This window comes from Rosa chinensis, chromosome 6 (genome assembly GCF_002994745.2).
Source record: "Rosa chinensis cultivar Old Blush chromosome 6, RchiOBHm-V2, whole genome shotgun sequence".
NCBI classification, from domain to species: domain Eukaryota; kingdom Viridiplantae; phylum Streptophyta; class Magnoliopsida; order Rosales; family Rosaceae; genus Rosa; species Rosa chinensis.
In genome coordinates, this window is record NC_037093.1 from 37004727 (window position 1) to 37025696 (window position 20970).

The 20970-nt window shown below is 36.8% G+C and overlaps 1 protein-coding gene across 2 annotated transcripts; it reads left to right on the plus strand.

The window, feature by feature from the left end:
* Positions 1 to 1498: 1498 nt before the first annotated feature.
* On the plus strand, positions 1499 to 17906 carry LOC112169731 (protein NO VEIN). Of its 2 annotated transcripts, XM_024306786.2 has the most exons (13): positions 1499 to 2073; positions 2519 to 2856; positions 3247 to 3895; positions 4517 to 4621; positions 5300 to 5489; positions 7177 to 8936; positions 9470 to 9682; positions 10543 to 12780; positions 14082 to 14191; positions 15052 to 15454; positions 15528 to 15842; positions 16060 to 16317; positions 16661 to 17906. In XM_024306786.2, exons 1-13 carry the CDS (start codon positions 1627 to 1629, stop codon positions 17768 to 17770), a joined length of 8136 nt encoding a protein of 2711 aa, XP_024162554.1. In that variant the 5' UTR covers positions 1499 to 1626; the 3' UTR covers positions 17771 to 17906. The 2 variants fall into 2 exon arrangements, with proteins under 2 accessions (XP_024162554.1, XP_040363434.1); XM_040507500.1 differs by lacking the exons at positions 1499 to 2073; positions 2519 to 2856; positions 3247 to 3895 and having other exon boundaries at positions 4517 to 4575.
* The last annotated feature ends 3064 nt before the right edge of the window (positions 17907 to 20970 follow it).

Below are 20970 nucleotides of genomic sequence, written 5' to 3' on the forward strand. Positions count from 1 at the left end.
ATAATCAGCAACAACAGACTCTCCTCAAAATCAAAGTGAACTAGGTTCGATTTGATGACAGTATGGCAGACTTGTTACTAAGTCGTCGGCTCATATATATGTGGTTTTTCTCACCATATGTATCTTAATTATATATACCTACAATAGAAGAAAACTAATTCGTAAATTTATATCTCTTACTTAGGTACATGTCTCAATTAAGTAATCAAAGAACATTAATTTGTAATCGTATATCTCTTACTTATGGTATACCTACACTAAAAGAAATCCTTAAATTTATATCTCTTACTTAGATTCTACATATCTTTTAGCTAGAATGTTTTGATGAACTTTTTTTTTGCACCTTCCAGTTAGGTTGATTTCCCATCTCTATTTACTAATTTTATAGTACTAATTATATTTTGAATTATTGCAGGTTCATCATGGGTTCAAAATTCAAATTGAAAAAAAAAATGAATAAATTAATGCTTAAAGGCAATTAATTTGTTTCTATATTTAACTCAAGGGGCACAATGGACATGAAAATATAATGACAAAAGTCAATGGACCTAGATTGATGATAAAATTACCTATGGATTGCATCCATTATGGTGGAATAAAATTGGACTTATATTCAAAAACCTCTTTAAATTACTAATAAGATTGCTAATTTTAATCATATTAATTTTTGACTTTTATGTGCAAAGACATTCAATAAGGGCATATTAGTCATGTAAAAAGAAAAATTAATGAGGGTTGAGTCAACAAGATAGAAAAAGAAATAAATCTGTGGTCACAGTTGAATCATTGGACTGCAATTAACAAAAAAATTGATGTATAGGGTCTAGCTTTTGCACTTAATCAAATTAACTCAATTTATAAAGTGGCAATTTGCTATAACAAGTAGTTGGCTTGATACGTATAACGTGTATAAGAGGACCAATGTTCAGTCACAGTAAGTTAAAATTCCTACATATGAGTATCTTTAAACTCGTGTTGCTTTAGCATATTGCATATGAAAGTTTTTCTCACTCATGTGCTTAAGTGCTTATGTCACAAACTTAAAGAAAAATCCTCCACAATGATCAACTCATGTACTATGGCAAATCATTTTAAGTTCAATACATGTTTCCTTTAGAAACTGCTAGAGATCCTCTACAGAAGGAGAGACATACAGACTTGCTAACCCTAGAGTGGTGATCATTCATCGATAGAGAGTTCAATAATAGGTGTTGGGCATCTTGAGCCTCTGGTCAGGGTTTTCTCTGGGTTCATGGACTCTTTCACTTGTTGATCAGATCAGTTTAATTCGATCGAGTATGAGATGTTGGACTGCACCCTCCTATCATAATTCTAACTCAATTCTCAGCCATCTCATTTTTCTTTCCCTTTTTTAACTACTCAAATATTCTCGTAAAATAAAAAAGAATAAACCAAATATGAATTTATTTTTGGGTTTAGGCGTGTAAAGCTAGACGCCTAAACCCTAAAGTCCTCTAAAACCCTCAGAATAAAACAACAAAAAAAAGTCCCCCTAAACCCTACGGAGAAAGACAGGCCAAATTGCCCAACATAAGAACATAAAACGAAGCGCACCGGAATAAGGAGTTGGCGCCAAATTAAGCAAGGGTAGAGTCCCTTGCCGCCATGTACGGACGTCCTTCTCGCTCCTCCGGCGGCGCATGGGGTCAGCCACCGCCGCTTGCACAGCCTCTAAACTCTAATTTCTCACTCCAAAACCCCAACTCTCCATACATCTACCCTATAAACCCTGCCTTTACGCCCCACCATGCCTTCCGAAACTTCTCCCCCAGCAATCTCCCACCGCAAAACCCTAGCTTCGTTCCCCAGCTGTTCTCGAATTCGCCGTTTCGGCCTCCGCCGCCTCAGGGTAACTCCAAAGAGCTGCTGGAGAAAGTCGACCGCGCCGTGGCGAAGGCTCGGTCGGACCTTGTTGCCGCCGGCGACAGCGTCTCGGCGTGGAAGGTCTCGCAGTCGGCGCTTCTGATGCTCCAAATTGATGGCTGGAGCTCTCTGGGGTTTCAGATGCAGCAGGTGCCGTCTCTACACCGCCTCATGTTCACTGAAGGCAAGGTAATGGAAATTCCATTTCCGATTTTCTTTGTTAATCTGGTAAATGCTTTGTGTGGTTGCAACAATTGTATGGAAAAAAATTGTAATTGATATACAAGATAAGAGAGAAACGTTTCGCTTTTGTAACTAAAATACTCGGTAGGAATGTAGTGAATTCATTTACACTAGATACTCATGTGGTTTTCGATAATAATTCTCGACTTGAATGAGAGCTAGACTTTCTGTGATTATGCGAGTCCGGTGTTGTTTGTCTTCTGGATTCACCTATGATTAGTTGCTTAGGGGGAATGAGTAATTGGCCATTGTCATAATAGAAGCAATCACGAGGAGCATGCTATATGATTTCTCTGTTTACGTGGCAATGAAGAATAATATACCTGGTTAAATTTTTTGTCTCTCTTGATTAAATCCTGCCTCTAATTACGTATTTTCTGTTGGGATATAGATAAATGCATTTATTCAGTGTTTTGTTGCGGTTCGAAGAATTTCTTCATTATACGATCTGGAAGTAGCAGTCTGCAAGAATGAGGGCATCGAGAAGTTTGAAGAGCTAGGGTTGGGCCCTTTGGTGCGACACCCACTTGTTTTGCATTATTACTCAGTGAAGCCTGATACTAATGAAGTTTATAAGATTACTAGCGATGAGATAATATCTTTACTCTCTGAGTACATGGATACCTGCAAGAATAAAGAAATTAAGATTGAAGAATTTTTAGATTTCATTGTAAAGAAGCGATCAGTTGCAAGCAAGGAAGATCTTGGAATACGAATTCAGAGCATGGGGTATGTCACAATTATTTGTTTCTACATTTTGATACACAGGAATGATTAATATGAGCTGGTTTGTTAGATACCTTTTTACCGGTGTTGCATCATATTTCTTTAAAGATTCACCGTAACATTAGCAGTTAATATTCTATGTTATGGTTGTTGGGTTATAAGGGTAGCTTCTCTTATGAGCAGGCAGAAAGGGTACAGGTGTTAGTTTTCAATTAGGCAACTTTTTCAATCATAATTTAGTTTTCAATGGGCCAAGATTACTTAACAATATTTTGTATTCAAGTAAATTGAACTGTCCGTTTCAATACAGACAGGCACACAATACATATTTATACCTATGAAATTATGCAAACTTACAATGCCGCTCATTAAAGCAAATTTTTATGATCATAGGATGCATATTTCTGCTATCCGGGATGTGAAGAAAACTGAACAGGTTCTTAAGCAAACATCTAAGAAAGGTAACAATAAGCGTTACTTCTCATTGAAAAGGCAGCTAGACGAACGTTTCAACGACATTTCTCAGCGTGTTGAATCATTTTCCTCCGTACAGAAGTTTTGTGGCAAGCACATTAGGTTTGATTCTTCAAAAGACTCGGAGGCTGACAGTAGTGATGATAATTCATATGAAGAAGATGATGAAGTTAATGACCATTCGACAGGCAATCAGGTTAACTTATTATCAAAATCTGTTACAACTTCTGATCGAGCTAGCAGATGTCCTTACCCTTCTGAATTAGAAGAGAAGAAACGGCTAGGATTGAACCAGCATTCCCCAGCTAGTTGCTCCCAAAAGCTTGGTGAGAGTAATCAGTCAGCTAAAAAGAAAAGAAACTCTGAAGATGTAAACAGTCCAATCTCAGTGCCCACCAAATTGCGTAAGAGAGATAAGACGGGAGAAAATGCTCCTCGAACAGAGCATGGCTGGAAAACCAATGAGGTTAACAATTTGGATGAAAATGATCTCTCAATTACTGATAGCTGTTTAAAGACCTTCATTACAACTTGGAAGGAGGCATGTCGGCAGAAAACTGTGGCTGAGGTATGTTCATCCTGTTGTTATTATATGTACAGCTGACCATAAGATTGCATTTACAGTGTAGTAACACCTGTATATAATTTTGTATCCATTATGAAATTAATTTTTGTTTTCTGTTAACTAGGAAAGAGAGAATAATGCTGAAGACAGCAAAATTTTTTTGTGTACTACATTCAAAGCACATGAATGTAGCACTTACCATTGGATAGTGCTAGAGAGACCACATGACAATGGTTGACTGCTACATCATGTGGTCGAAATTGTCGTACAAGAATACACAAACTTTACATTTCCACATACTGTGACTGCTATTTAGAATTTCCAATGAAATTTCTATTGAAATAAAAGTAATATTGAATTTGACCAAATCACTTTTTTGAAGAAACATAATGCTAGAAAGTTTGCCTCATTTTCTGAGTAGAAGTTTTGATATAATGGGTTTATGGGAAGGCTACTTAAAAAGGGAAATCATTTTGGGAAGAATTGGAGGTATTTGCTGATATTTCTCACAAGAATAAGTACATGTCAAATTAGTTTAGTGTTAACTTTTTAGCTACTGTTTTATTATTTATATTTGTTTCTAAAAATAATGGGTTCTTAGAAAATACCTTCTGTTTCTTGTAGGTACTTGATAGATTACTGCAGCTTAATAACATAGAAGCTCAGAAGAAAAAGGAAATCAGGTCAATGTTTTCTTTGGATCCATTAATTGGATTGTTAAATGTTGCTGTAAGTCATTGTGTTCCATTTATCGGTTTATTGTTCAAGTAATATAACATTATTTTGCGGATGTTTAACTGTTTTGTTCAAGAAGTTGTTAAAGTTTGAATAACAATATGGCTTATGTCATGCGTGTATGTATATCGCTTTACAAAATCCTCGTTTATCCACATGCTTTCATTTTAATTTTGCCACTGGATACATTCAAGTATCCTGTACTTTACTCCTTCAGGGTAACTTTCAACTGAACCTTTATATAATTAATTCCCTTGATGTCTCCATCTGTGCCAAACAGGTTCAAAAGAATATGATCTTTAATGAAATTGATGAAATTTTTTGGTGGCTTTTAGCATAAATCCTCGATCAGTAATAGCTTCAAATGGTTGTTTGGTTTATGCGGCAAAATACAAAAAGTGTTCAGTTTCTTAGCTATTTTTCCTGTTAGTTTGCTTTGCCATCTAGTTCTACTGTATAAAGGAAAGTTAAATATTCTTATTGAAAGACTACTGATTAGTTTTATCGCTATTGATGGTTGATTGTTATATTATGAACAAATTATTTAACTTCTGCAATACTCTTGTCTCTAAAATATATAGATTTTACTGTGACTACATGGGTGCAATGCTTCATTACTGTTATGGAACTATATATGGTCACTTAGCTGAAGTTGTTGCTTCCATGTTGCAGGTCTCATCTATCAAATCCGGATTGTGGGATAGCATGTATGATACATTCCAAACTGTTGGTCAGTTAACTGACATTTTTCCGGATAACTGTCCTGAATATGTGAACATAGATGTTGAACCAAGTATTAAAGATGTGAAAAGTACCAAGGATGCACCAGTCATTCCTGAACACGCTGTAGACCACAGGCAGAGTGAGTCGTGTTGGCTTTTCATTTCTTTTGACTAGAACTAGATTTTATTAAATAAAACAAAATCTTGTCCACTTTACATTCCTGCTTTGCACAAAATACTTTAATGAGAAAAGGCATGCATAATACCCACTTTGGATTACCTTACACATATAAACTTTCCCATGTCAAAACTTGCACTCCATGTGGAGCCTTTGCTCCCCTAATCTGCCTGAAATGCTGAAGTATAAGAGCATAACATACAAATCACATGATAATTCTCCTAAAGAGTCCAATGTATCTCCTTGCATTAGATTTAGTTAGTGAAAATACCACAGTTTCTAGTAACATGTGTTACAGAGATTCCTCTCCTGAAGAGTCCACGCTTTCTGTTACAGAGATTCCTCCACCTCCATCATATAGGTTTCTCCTAAATGTTTAGTCCTGATGTCTGAAGAGCACATATAATCTAAGTAATGCTGCTTTGAAAAGTTGGCATTCTACTTAAAGGGTGGTGATGTATTGTCTCGTTTGCATTTTTCGTTCATCTTCTATTTTCTTTGATAAAACATCATTGTTTTTTTTCTTTCTTTTTCTTTTGGTTATTCTTTATTTATTTATTTATTTTTTTCTACTAACCCTGATTAGATAACTGAATGTTGAATAAGTGAGCAGCTGAAAGTATATCTTTGGATGGTATATGAAATGTCAGTTATCCCATTAATATTTGTAGTGTTTAGTGTTTGGAAGTAAGAGCCACTGCTTGATCAAGGTAATTGTCTTGTTTTGCAAAAGTTACGTGTCCTTCATAAAAGTTCATGGGTTAGGACTGCCTGTATGAGTAAGGAAAACGAGATGTCTTCTTTATTTGTAGATCCACTGTTGAGAAGATTTGAATCCTAGAAATCAAATAATATTTTAACAGCTAACTAAGCCTTATGTACACTATCAGATAGTGTTTTGAAAAATTATACATTATGTACCCTTTAGGTAGAAAGGAAAATAACATAAAGTATGTCCATCTAGGACATGACATCATCTTTAGTATTTTGACTATTTGCTAGTTGAAAATTAGCTCAACGAATATTTTTAGCACTACCAGTTTTGTTCTCTAGTTCAGTCAATTCTGGTATGGTTCAATGGCAGAAGGCTGTATTACATTGGAAGTAGCCCTTTCCCTATCCAGAATCCTTACCATATTGCTGGCGAGGCTAGTTGTTGGTGATTATTGTTGAATCAACACCAATGATGAACTTTCCTAATTAGTTTAGCTGGTAACTAGATTTATGGTTTAAAGAGTAAATTGACTATTGGTTGTCTGAAGCTGCTGGAGTTCACTTGCCATATTATTTAATAGAGGGTTGGCACTCATATTTGGTCAATTCTCTGTCTCAGAGGTTTTTTTTTTTTTTTTTTTTTCCTTTTTTTATTTATTGATGTTCATGAATACAGAGATGTCTGTTTGATTATTGTAAATGGATTCAATAGCAGGTTAGCCTCGCAAATGATCATTATGGTGCCCATTTTATTAATAGATATTCAGACCCTTTTCAGTAATAAAAAGCTGTTTCTTGTCAAAAAAAAGAAAAAAAGAAAAAAAAAGAAGAGATATTCACAAAGCCCTTTCCTCTTTTACATTGGCACCCCTTTTTATATGTGTTCTTTCAGTAGATTTGTAAACCTTATAGTATTTTGTAATTAAATTTCACAGGTGTTTCTGTTGAGGACATAATCAGGAAACTTACAATGTATTTTGAGATTGATCGAGGTGTACATGGCAATGGTAAATCACTTCAGGAGAAAATATGTACCTTCTTGACAAAGCTTTACAGTTGTGAACTGTGGTTAGTGGAAGAATTTTCTGTCAAGGAATTTAGATCGCTTGGTCATGGAGAGTTTTTAAGGTTCTTAGAAAATTATGCTGGTCTACTTCCACAAGACCTGTGCAAGTTCCTGACTGATGATGTAATTGAGAAGTGCCCTTTGGAAGTTTGCATGCTCCAGCACCATTTGGTTGTTTTACTATCTCAAGCTTTAAATAGTTTATGGGAGGATGAAAATATCACAAAACAGGACATTCTGTTGCTGCTTAGGAAGCAATTCCCATTGGTTAGTTTCAAAACTATTGAAAATGGTTCAGTAGAAGATTTTTTAAGCATAGTAGGAAAGCATAAAAATGCTGTGATTTCCAAATGTGTTCTGTTCTCAATGGCATTACATGGCACTAGCTATGCGATAGACTCATTAGTACATTATGAGAACGTCCTATTGAAAAGCATGTCATTGAGTTCTGACACTGGCCAGAAAGCAAAAACCCATGTTACATCCAAGGATGCAATTAAAGTCTTAGCTAGGGCTCCAATGATGTCTGACTTAAACTTATGGTCACACTGGGACCTTTTGTTTGCTCCTTCACTTGGTCCTCTTGTACCATGGTTATTAAATGAAGTTAACACAGATGAATTGTTGTGTTTGGTGACCAAAGATGGAAAAGTCTTTCGGTTAGACCAATCAGCTACTGTAGATTCCTTCGTGGAAGCTGCCCTTCAAGGATCCTCTTTCCAAACAGCAGTGAAATTGTTATCTCTGTTTTCACTAGTTGGGGGAGAAAAACATGTCCCTGTGCCTCTTTTGAAAATCCACATGCAACATGCATTTGAAGTCATTTTGAAAAATTTTATAGATGACATGGTAGTACATGACAATAAGAATTCTCTTAATTATGGAAAAGCGTTGTCTGGACAACAAATGATTGGTGAAATTGCAGCTGGTAAACTATCAAACAGAGACTTACACAAGACAGATATTGGAAAACCCATTATATCAAGATTTGTCCTTGAATGTCTTGGGTATTTACCTGCAGAATTTCGTGGTTTTGCTGCTGATGTATTGCTTTCGGGAATGCAGTCTGTTGTCAAACATGCTGCTTCGGCCATATTGAGTGAGTGCAGCCAATCAGAGCAACGTATCATGCTTCATGAAGTTGGTTTGTCTCTTGGTATAGTTGAGTGGATTAATGATTACTACACATTTCTTTCCAATGGTACGGGTCAGTCATTCATATCTGGGGCCTCATGTTCCAATGCTGTTGGATATGAAATGGGGTCAGGTTCAAAGCCCTTGCAAGATGTTTCAGATAAGTTTTTGACTTCTGGAGCGAGCATGGCTGGATCTGTTGTGGAAGATGTGCAGGAAGTTGGATGTACTGATGTCTCTCTGAAAATTGGTGGTGCGGAAATCTCTGACGAGAGAGCTGGCTGTGGTTACACACAACATTCTGCCAAAATTAATGAATATGAAGATGCATCCCAGGTGATTGAGTCAATCAGAAGAGATGAATTTGGTCTTCATTCAAGCCAAACGACCTCTGAAAGTATCATGTTGAAGAAGCATCATGCTCGCTTAGGGAGAGCTCTACATTGTCTTTCACAGGAATTGTATTCTCAGGATTCACATTTTCTTCTTGAGCTGGTAAGACCACTTTTTTATTTTTTACTCTTTATTGTGCTTTGTGCAGTTATCTACAATAATGATGAACGTAACCATATAGGACAGTTTTGTTTCCTTGTTTGTTTTGCTCTTCTTTCATTTATCTTGGGCTACAAAAGAAATTCCCAATGTTACTGCTGTGGTCAAAAAAATTTATTAACACCCTTGGGTGATCCTGTTAGCAAATTTGATCAAACCCTGATTCCTTTCTAGTTCCATCAAAAGGGATCAACATGATTCCCTGGTGCAGGGATAAAGTTGTCCCTGGGGTGGGGAATCATCAATGTTATTGTAACACCCTTGGGCAGGACTCTTACCAAATTTTTGTTTATAGTATGTATTGCACGATTGTTTCATGATCTTTTTAATACTCTAAAGTCTATATTATTTTGGATTTATACGATCTTGTATTTGACACTATAGTTGAGTCTACAGTTGAAAATAAGCCTCTGACTGATAACCTTTTGATGCTTTATATTCAATTCCATACATATTTATTCTTCTTTGTTGTTCAGGTTCAAAATGCAGATGATAATACATACCCAACATATGTAGAACCAACTTTAACATTCATTCTTCAAGACTCGGGTATTATTGTTTTAAATAATGAGCAAGGCTTCTCTGCCGAGAACATTAGAGCACTTTGTGATGTTGGAAGTTCAACCAAGAAAGGATCTAATGCTGGCTATATTGGGCGGAAGGGCATTGGTTTCAAATCTGTGTTTCGGGTAGGTCACTAAAATTACTAGTTTTTCTGATTGCATATTAATTCTTGTTAAATCCCCCCCCCCCCCCCCCCCCCCCCCCTCCCCCAATTTTTTTTTTTTTTTTATTAATAACCAAATCATATCTTACATAGCATGAAAAGGAGATCACTTCTATACATATATGAGATTCAAAACCAAAGCCACAGTCCCAATCTGCAGAATGGAAGAAAGAAATTAACTGACAGTGGTAGTCCAATCTCACAAACTGGTTTAGAACAGAGGGACACCCCAAAAATTACTCTATCCCAGCATGCATGCACGCTGTTATAGGACCTATTTCCTGTTTTAAAGATCTCCTCTACTGGATACATGGTTATTTTGGGATCCCCCTCTACAGTCTTAAGTTTTTACTTTATGGTTCAAATATTGTTTGGTCCAGATATGAGACAAAAGAAGGGAGAGATGGAACAGAACATGTCATACAAAATATTTTGTTTCCTGTCATGGTCCATCAGCTAATCAGTTTATTCTCTTAATTTTTATTTTTCTCTGATCACCTGCACTATGGAGTAATTGTTGAAAATGTTGCTGGGGAAAAGCTCAATCTCAGCAATATGTTTCTTACTCAGATTATTGATAGTAGTTGGAGATGTCTTTCCCTGGTGATATTTGTCTCATGTTTTTATCTTATTCATTGGGTGTGGTGAGACTCTAAGGGTGCAAATAGAAATACCCAAAGTAATACATTGATCCTAAAAGAGAGATCTTTTGGTTAGAAACTTGTTATATAGGTTGAAGGGGCCTCTGTAATCTGGTGTTCAAACTAAGAAAGCCAATTTCCTGTTGTACTACTTTCCTTAATACATGTACGTTTTCTGCAGGTCACAGATGCTCCAGAAATTCATTCCAATGGATTCCATATCAAGTTTGATATAAGTCAGGGTCAGATTGGTTTTCTTCTGCCAACAGTAGTACCTCCTTGCAACATTGACATGTTAAGTAGGCTGACTTCTAGTGACAGTGATCAACAGGACAGTAACTTCTGGAACACTTGTATTGTTCTTCCTTTCAGATTGAAGTTTTCAGATGGATCTGTCATGAAAAGCATTATAAATATGTTTTCAGATCTTCATCCATCTTTATTACTCTTCCTTCACCGCCTCCAATGTATAAAGTTTAGAAACTTGCTTGATAATTCACTGACTGTCATGAGAAAAGAAACTGTGGGAGATGGTATAGTAAAGGTTTCACATGGGAAAGAGAAAATGACATGGTTCTTAGTATCTCAGAAATTGCAAGCGGATTTTATACGTAGTGATGTACAAACAACAGAAATCTCCATAGCATTTACATTGAAGGAATTAGATAATGGTGATTATGGACCAGATCTAGAGCAACAGCCTGCTTTTGCATTTCTTCCTCTAAGAACCTATGGCCTGAAGTTTATTGTTCAGGGTGATTTTGTTCTTCCTTCATCTAGAGAGGAAGTGGATGGAGATAGTCCCTGGAACCAGTGGCTATTATCAGAATTTCCTGGTTTATTTGTCAATGCTGAGAGGTCTTTTTGTTCTCTTCCCTGCTTTAGAGAGAACCCCGGGAGAGGAGTGGCAGCTTATATGTCATTTGTTCCACTTGTTGGGGAAGTGCATGGGTTTTTTTCTTCTCTTCCTCGATTAATCATTTCTAAATTACGGATGTCAAATTGCTTACTCCTGGAAGGAGGAAATAACGAGTGGGTTCCTCCTTGCAAGGTCCTAAGAGGTTGGAATGAGCAGGCCCGATTGCTTCTGCCTGATAGTTTACTTCGGGAGCATCTTGGCCTTGGGTTGTTGGATAAAAATATAGTTCTGCCTGATTCACTTGCAAGAGCACTCGGCATTGCAGACTATGGACCCAAAGTTCTGCTTCAAGTTATGGACTCCTTATGTCGTTTGCAAAATGGCCTCACATCAATGGGACTGGGTTGGTTGACCTCTTGGCTAAGTGAACTGTATGCAATGTCATTCAATGCTTCTGTGGAAACATCATTTGACTCTGGACTTGGAATGGATTTGATAGAAGAACTCCGAAAAATTCCATTCATTCCTCTTTCAGATGGTACATATGGTGCAGTAGACAAAGACCCAATTTGGTTACATTTTGATGCCTTGAGCACTGGGTTTGAAGGTCAGCATGGACTTGAGTCTTTTCCTAACTTGTATGCTAATCTTCGTATCGTAAGCCCTGCCTTCCTTTCAACATCATGTGTAGATATGTCATCCATGGATGTGACTACAATTGACAAACAAATACGTATGCTTCGTAGAATTGGTGTCCAGCAGTTGTCCGCGCATGAAATTGTCAAGGTACACATCTTGCCCGCTATATCTGATAACAGAAATGCAGCTAGGGATAAGAATTTGATGACCGAATATCTCTGCTTTGTAATGGTTCACCTACAGTCGACCTGCTCCGATTGTCATGGTGAAAAGGAATACATAATGTCAGAATTACGAAATAAAGCTTATATACTAACAAATCATGGCTTTAAACGACCTGCTGAGATATCTATTCATTTCAGTAAGGAATATGGAAATCCTATCGCCATAAATAAGTTGATAAATATGGTGGATATGATGTGGCATGAGGTTGACATCTCCTATTTGAAGCATCCAGTTACAAAGTCATTCCAATGTGGACTAACGAAGTGGAGGGAATTTTTCCAGCAAATTGGCATTGTGGATTTCGTGAAAGTAGTTCACATTGAAAAAGGATTTAATGATACATGTAAGGACTTGGTTTCTCTTGGATCAAATGTCACAGATTGGGAGTCCCCTGAATTGGTCAGTTTATTGTCCCTGTTGACCAGAACTGGCAACAAAAAAGGCTGTGAATATCTTTTACAGGTGCTTGATAGTTTATGGGATGAATGCTATCTTGAAAAAGCTACAGGCTACTGCGCTTCTAAAGATGTAGTGGAGAAAAAGCCTTTTAAATCTTCATTTATAAGCAGCATCTGTGATGCACAATGGGTAGTATCAACAATGGATGATGCACTTCACTATCCTAGAGATTTATTCCACGACTGTGATGCAGTGCGCTCGGTTCTTGGTCCATCTGCTCCATTTTCTGTTCCAAAGGTTCGTTTGAAATATTTCCATCTTAAATTACTTCCCGCTTTATTGTTTCTTAAGTTGTTTAGCCATACTTCCCAACACAGAGTTGTTGGATTGGGACTTTATGAGAATTAGCATATGTGAATATGTCCTCAATTCAGTCTCCTGTCCTGTATTCTCTACTCTCCTCTTTGCAAGAGATCTAAGGTCATGGTATTCCTGATGTACCCCATTACAGTTTGAAATATGCGGAAACGAAAAAAAAAATGGAGCTAGTGGAGCTTAATTTTGGCATATACAGTAGTTTATGTGCTATGCTTTAGCAGTACATGCATGTTACTTGTCTGTTTATCTATATATCTATCACATAAGGGTCCCTTAAATTGCACAATTTGAAAGATTACATGTGGGACTCACCATGCAATTCTGTTTCCATGATAATAACTGTCCAAGTTCTAGGCTCATAGATCTCTGTAAAACATCAGTTAAATTAAAAATAATTTTGCAAATAGCTTTCATTATGATAATCAACTGTTAGTATTGGACATTGGACACCATTTGGGTGTTTGCTTGGTTCCAACTAGATACCTTATTTCGGATTCGGCTGATGTTGGTACAGAGAGAGACCTAAACATTGTACGGGCTGGAGTGGGCCACATATGCAGTCCCTCAACTTAGACAAAAAAAGTGATCCCTTATTGTGTGTGTGTGTGTGCACAATTCTTTATCGAGAAAGCTATAAATTTTTTAATTGTATTTGTTATGATACTATAAATGATACTTATTGCTCTAGTATTTAAACATAATTTTTCTAGTGTAAAATTGGATGTGTTCAATAGAAAAACAAGATGTGAAGTTGTAGCTTTTAATTTTTTTTTTTTTTAACACAAATCCCTACATCTCAGAGGCAAGGACTTGCGGTATGTTCCCTTTTGATACATGCTGCCCAGAAGTCTTTATGGCCAACCTTTAAGAATCCGTTAGTTATTTGGTCCCTTTCTGCATTCTTTTAGTGTCCTCTACTCCTCTTTTTGTGGTAATTTATCATCTTTAGAGTAATGATAGTTATACATTAACACAATCTGGAGATGGCTGTATCTTTCTTATATCAAATTCTGTCCTAATTGATTTCACTGGTAGAAATTTTGTATCTTTTTCAATAATTCAAGTGTTTTTTTATCTTTAGCCTCCTACTCTATGACAATAGATTACTTGTTATTGTGCTTATCCAGTTTACTCATGAATTACAGTTTAAGGTGTATGATAGTATCATATCTCCTTTTAAAGCAATCTTTCATGCTGTGCATTTTTTTTTTTGGAAACAGATAGGGAGTGGAAATTTTGCAAGTGCTATGGGGTTCAAGACATTAGTTTCTCTTGACGATGGTCTAGAGGTATTGAAACTATGGAGGTGTGATAACCCATTCAGGGCCAGGTATGCTTTTCCCTATAGTGATCTTCCTCATTTATTTTGAAGTGCTTTTATTAGCTTCTCTTTTTTAGATTGGATATCATATCCTAATTTATTGGGGTTCGGCAATATATTTATTGCTCACAGAACAAAGAATTCATGTCTGTCTTTTTTTTTATATCCGCACAAAGTATTAAGCTATGCATACGATAAGAACCTTTGCAAGTTCTGGTGAGGGTTTAATAGGACTGATCAGGCCCGTGATTTTCTTCCATGTGGTGTGGGGTCCAAAATCCAAATCTCCTCATGCTATCTACCTTGCTAATTACTAGAGTTTACTGTCTCCTAAAGTTCGCCAAGTGGCCCCAGTTTTTAGCCCGACTCCACAAGCGGGACCGGTATTTCTGGTTCTGGGTATAAAAAAAAATAAAAATAAAAAGCTTTTGAACAATTTGATCTGCAGTGCAAATACTTTCTGTTAGCTTTTATATCAGGTATTTGGGTTAAGTTTCTCACTTGTTCGTTGTGGTTTGGGTCTGGCCACAATATTTTTATCTTTGCTGTTGAGGACTAGAGTGTTGGGTTAGTATGAAAGAACTTTCGTGATCTGTAATTTGTATGAAGACAATAACAGAATATTTGGATGAAGGATCTTTGGTGATTTAGTTTTTGTTTCAATAATGTATGCCATTTGATATTGTTACCATTATTACCATCAAGCCCAAGAATTACATAAAAGAAACCTCAATTTAAGTGCATCTTCTTACGTTGAGCATTATCCTTCTGATACCAAATGAAACTCGAATCTTTATTTGCATTTTATCTTTTATTTGTTTAGTTTTGCACGATGCTGACATTTTGGCACTGAATTTTACGTCTTCCAGCATAGCGCAAATGTTCAAATTTTACACATTAATCTGGAACGAAATGGCCACTTCGAAGCCAAGAGTTTTAGAGGAGTTCCATTCCAAACCTTCTATTTTTGTTCCATATGCATCTAGCTCAAGGCATGAGGATGTGGTGTCTGGTACATTTTTGTCCCCTGAGGAAGTATATTGGTATGATTCGACTTCCTTCGTGGACCAAATCAAGCAGATACATCCTCAGTGCAGCCCAACAGGTGTTACTCATGGCCCCTTGAATAAGACATTGTGCAACTTTTATCCTGGCCTTCATGACTTCTTTGTTGATGGATGTGGAGTACCTGAGACCCCTCCTCTCCGTAGCTACCTACAGATTTTGCTGCATTTATCAAAGGTTGCTCTGCCTTCACAAGCAGCTAATGCCGTAAGTAATCAAATATAGAAGAATATTAAAACTAATGTTAGTTGCAGGATAACCCAAGTGTTCCTTGTCTCAGGTTTTCCAAGTCTTTCTTAAGTGGACTGATGGACTGAAGTCAGGAATGAGCTCTGAGGATATTGTTTACATTAGAGATTCTCTTAAGAAGATGGAATGCATGGTGCTTCCTACTGTACATGATAAGTGGGTTTCTTTACATCCATCCTTCGGTCTTGTATGCTGGTGTGATGAGAAGAAATTAAGCAAGCAGTTTAAGCATTTGGATGGTATTGATTTTTTATACTTTGGGCAATTGACCAAGGACAATGAAGAGATACTACGTACGAAAGTGTCGAACCTCATGCAAACTTTAGGGATTCCTGCTCTGTCACAGGTAAGATATGTGCTATACCCAGGTGTGTGGTTTCACGCATGTGTGCAGTGGGAGACATGATTTAAGAAAACCGTTTAACTTCAATAAGTCATAATAATCATTGATTTCCCATGCATATTTTTGCCATACAACATTGTGTAATATATAATCCTGTAATCTAAATGAAAGGTCCTTTTAACACTTGAATCACCCTTCTTCTTCTTGCATTTATATGCAGGTTGTGACTCGTGAGGCAATATATTATGGCCTGCAAGACAGTAGCAATGAAGCTGCATTGGTAAATTCAGCTCTTCCATATGCACAGCGCTACTTGCATAGTCTACACCCAGATAAATATTCTCAACTCAAGCAGTCAGGATTTGATATCCTAAATTGTTTGCAAGTAGTAGTTGTTGAAGAGCTGTACTATCGAAATGTTATAAAAGTTGCTGGAAGTGAATCTAAGAAGCGGGTTGCATGTAGTTGTCTTCTGAAGGTATGTTGAATGCGTATTATGCACACTCATGTCTATACGTTACTGCTTTTAGTGTATTGCGAACTGATTTAGAGGTTTATCGGAACCAAAATATGTTTATACAGCATGCTAAACTACGGGGAATTAGCACTTTATAACATATCATGTCAGTTATATAACATGCATCATCCAAAATCCTACTTTGTTTGTTAAAAAAGAAAAAGAAAAAGGTAATATGAAATGTATTGTCCAAATGTGCAGACTCTTCTCCTTTTAATCAAATCTATCAAATGTTCTTTGCAACTGGTTTATGATTTTGATAGATTTCTCTCATAACCTTGTTCCTTTATTCATTTCAATACAGGGTAGCATGTTGTATACAACCCGAGAATCAGATTCTCACACATTATTTATGGAACTTTCTCGTTTGTTTTTTAATGGAAATCCTGAACTGCACTTGGCGAATTTCCTTCATATCATCACAACCATGGAAAAATCAGGTTCGAACGAGGAGCAGATAGAGTTATTTATCCTCAATAGCCAAAAGGTGCCGAAGCTTCCTGATGGGGAATGTGTTTGGTCCCTTTCTTCTTTGCACTCATTGACTAAGGATGATGAATCACTCCAGACAAGTAATACTTCAATGGAAGCAAATGAACAAAACAGTTGGAAACCCAAAAGGAAAGCAGAAAACTGGCCGCCTGTTGATTGGAAAACTGCACCAGGGTTTGCGTATGCTCGTGCACATGGTTTTAAGACACAGCCAACAGTTTTACAGCCCTATGGCGCCTTACAAAATAAGGTGGATGATGATTCTGAAGGAATTGTTGGACAAATAGATAATTTGGCTCACAGTTCTGTGGATGCTAATTGGACGTTGGAAGATTATTCAGCAACTGCATCTTTAGCTTTGCCAGACAATAATGATTTGCTAGAACATCGTGGGGAGCATTTCAATGACTCTGACTTTGCCTCACATATTGAATTTGATCCCATCAATCTTGGTCTTGTTTCCGACCCTCCAGAGTTGGGCTCATCCAGTGTTGGCAAGAGAGAGCAGCTTAGATATGGCACACCCAATGCTACACAAGCAATTATGACCGGGAGACTTGGAGAGCTTGTTGCTTTTAAATATTTTGTTGAGAAAGGCGGCAAGTCAGCAGTCAAGTGGGTTAATGAGCACAATGAAACAGGGCTACCCTATGACATAGTGCTGGGGGAGAACAATAAGGAGTACATTGAAGTGAAAGCAACGAAATCTGCAAGAAAAGATTGGTTTGAAATATCAATGAATGAGTTGCAATTTGCAGTTGAGAAAGGTGAAGCTTTTAGCATAGCTCATGTCATCTTATTAGATAATAATGTTGCAAAGGTCAGAGTGTACAACAATCTGGCAAAGTTATGCCAGCTTCGCCAACTGAAGTTAGCTGTATTGGTGCCTGTGCAGCAGAAGGAATTCGCCATTGTATCTTAAGATTGACATGTTAGGCGTGAATTAGGAGATGGACAACAGTAGTGGAAATCATTGTACAGTTCATTTACCTATAATAGATACGAGCTCTGAGAGTTCTGCGTGTAACCTTCTTTTAAGCTTTTTCTATCTTCTCCAATTATGTGTCATTTGTAATTTATGCATCAATGATACATCGCGCTTGAACTAAAGCTTGCAGGTGAGATTATTAACATCATGTTAAACCAACTTCACTTATGAGACCATCTTTTTAAAAACAGCGTCTTCTAGTCTTCCTTGTACTAAAGAATGTGTACACCAAATTAGTGTGTCCCGTAATGCGATCCTTTAATGGTAACCATGTAGTTGACCATTTCAGTAGATAATGTTGTAGGCAATAAGGGTGCAGTGGAGTATTTTAGGAAGAAAATGCTGAATTGGACCGTTCCCCTTGTTTCGGGAGGTCAGCATTTACATGTGAGGTGCCTAGCTCATATTTTAAACCTTATAGTCAGATCCGGTTTTATTTTGGACAAGTTCTTGTATTAGAAATGCAATGAGCAGGTATGTTAGGTCTTCTCCATCTAGGCTCGATGATTTCAAGTTGTGTGTTGAAAATGAGATGCGTAACTGCAAGAAAGTCTATATTCTTGATGTTCCGACTAGGTGGAACTCCACCTTTTCAATGTTGGAGAAACAATCGAGTTAAGAAAAGCTTTTGAGAGGTTAGCAGAAGAGGAAGAGCAAACATATATATTACTCCTACTTCGATGAGGATGATCAACTAGTTGAGGAAGATTTAGAAATGCAGAGGATTCAAAGTCTAAAACTTGTAGGAAGAGGGTTGGGTCACCCGATGATGCAGATTGGGAAATGGCATAAATTTTTGTGAAGTTTGAAAGAGGTTTTTTTATTATTATTTTTTATTTTTTATTTTTTATGTTACAATGGGGATAAATGCATCAATGAAGCCTACTGCCCAAAGGCTTTCATGATATTATTACAATAGACTAATATCATTAGTGTCTTGTTTGTGAGCCCTGAGATGGCTGATGGAAGTGAATCGAGAGGATTATGGCTCAAATGGCAGTGAGGATTAGAAATAAGTTCCAAAAATACTTTGGCAAGACTGATGATATTAATTAGTTATTTTTGGTTGTGTTGATTATGGATCCTAGGTATAAATTGCGCAATTTTCAGCCATATTTTGTAAGATCAAATATGGACATAACACATATCATCATAAAGTAATTGATGATTAGCTTAATATCAATCCTAGTTTAACATGGATACAAACAGTAAATCAATACTAGTGACTTAATGAATAGTGTATCAATTCATTAAGGATAGTAATCTATTGCTTAGTCTACAAGGAAGGCTACAAGTTGTGATACATTAAGAATCTAACTAGGAAACCTAAACCGATATGGATAGCTTTAATGGGAAGCTTCTTGAGGTTTAAGTCACCTATATATACAGATGAATTGGTCCCTGATTACTACCGACGTTTTGCATATTGTTCTGTCCATTGAGAAGCAAGTTGGTAAGTAACAGAAGGCTATATTCAGTGTTCGTGTTTGCAGTTGCATAAGATGGAATCCATGCCAGTAATTGCTGAAGGTAAGCCTTAATCCCTTTTATGATTGTGTGCATATGTTGTGAGCATGTATATGGTTATTTTACAATTGGTATCAGAGCATAGGCTCACAAGTATCAAAATCGTTTTAGGGTTTTGCAAAACAAACACAAAAAAAAAAAAAAAAAAAAAAAAAAAGGGTTTTTGCTTTACGGACCAAGTCACTGATCAGGTAACTGACCATGTAACTGGTCATGTAACTGATCAAGGTAAGTTACTTAAGTCAATTGCTGCATCTGGTTAAATATCAAGTTCACGCTTCCGCTGTGATTTTTAGCAGCAAATTGGGGAAAAAGCAAAAACAGGTTTTTCTGTGAAATTGATTTCGATTCATAGCATGATAATTGAATTTTGATTGTGCTCAAGAACACTAGTTGCATTCCCGGCGTGCGTTAGGTTAGAGTAGATGGTGACCGGATGAAATTTACAATTTCTTGATTGTTCTGTGGTTTCTTGGAATCGAAACAATTTTGATTGTGCTTGAATATGCATGATGAATTAATTGATGATATGGTATTGTATCTGTGATTGTGTAAAAATTGCATGAAGAACAAAAATCTCCCAGATTTTGTTTACACATTATTAAAATTGACAGATACGAGAGCTTAATTTTCTTACAAGGATGAATCTGGGTAGAATATAAAGTTAAAAGCTCATGGGTTTTGTGGTTTTCTGTTGGCATAAGTGATTATGATGCACAAAGCATTCTTCATTGATGTTGGCAGAAAACGATGATCAGGTAACTGACCAACTAGTCAGGTCACTGACCATGTAACTGGTCGGGTCACTGACCAAGTAACTGGTCAGGTCACTGACCATGTAACTGGTCAGGTCACTGACCATGTAACTGGCCAGGTCACTGACCATGTAACTGGCCAGGTCACTGACCATGTAACTGGCCAGGTCACTGACCATGTAACTGGCCAGGTCACTGACCAAGTAACTGGTCAGGTAACTAATCAAGTAACTGATCGAATAACAAAACTGAAATTGTGTTTTGTGTTTTAAAACTATGCCTCAGTTTTATCTTCCAAAGAAGTGGTCAAGTATGGTTTTAGAATACAAAACAGCAATATGCGTGCTTGATGAAAATAAATACGGATACTTAGAAATTTTTCTTCTGTCTAAAGATGTGGATAAATTTCTTTGGATAACTTGTTTTCATTGAACATGGTATATTGATAAAGAACTCCAGGATGTTATGCTTCTGCTCAAAAGTGTTGCTTAACATTATTTTTGGTTATGGACTGATATGAATGCAAGTATGGATTGTTTAGGTTTTCTGTATGTTCTTGTTTTGGTTGCTTAAAGCTAAATAAAACACAGAAAACTTAAAGTTATTTTCTTTACAAATTGAGAACTCACACGAATTTTTGTTTTGCTCCTTAGGTAACTCTTACATGAACTTGAACAGTGTCTTGATGCTAACTGGAACCAACTATAGAGCTTGGCTAGATTCTGTAGAAAACTATATGGGAATGCATGAGAATATAGACTATTGCTTTACTGAGGATAAGCCTATAGAGTTGAATGAAAAGAGCACCAAGAAAGAAACTGACCTTTACAAGAAGTGGCATAGATCCAATAG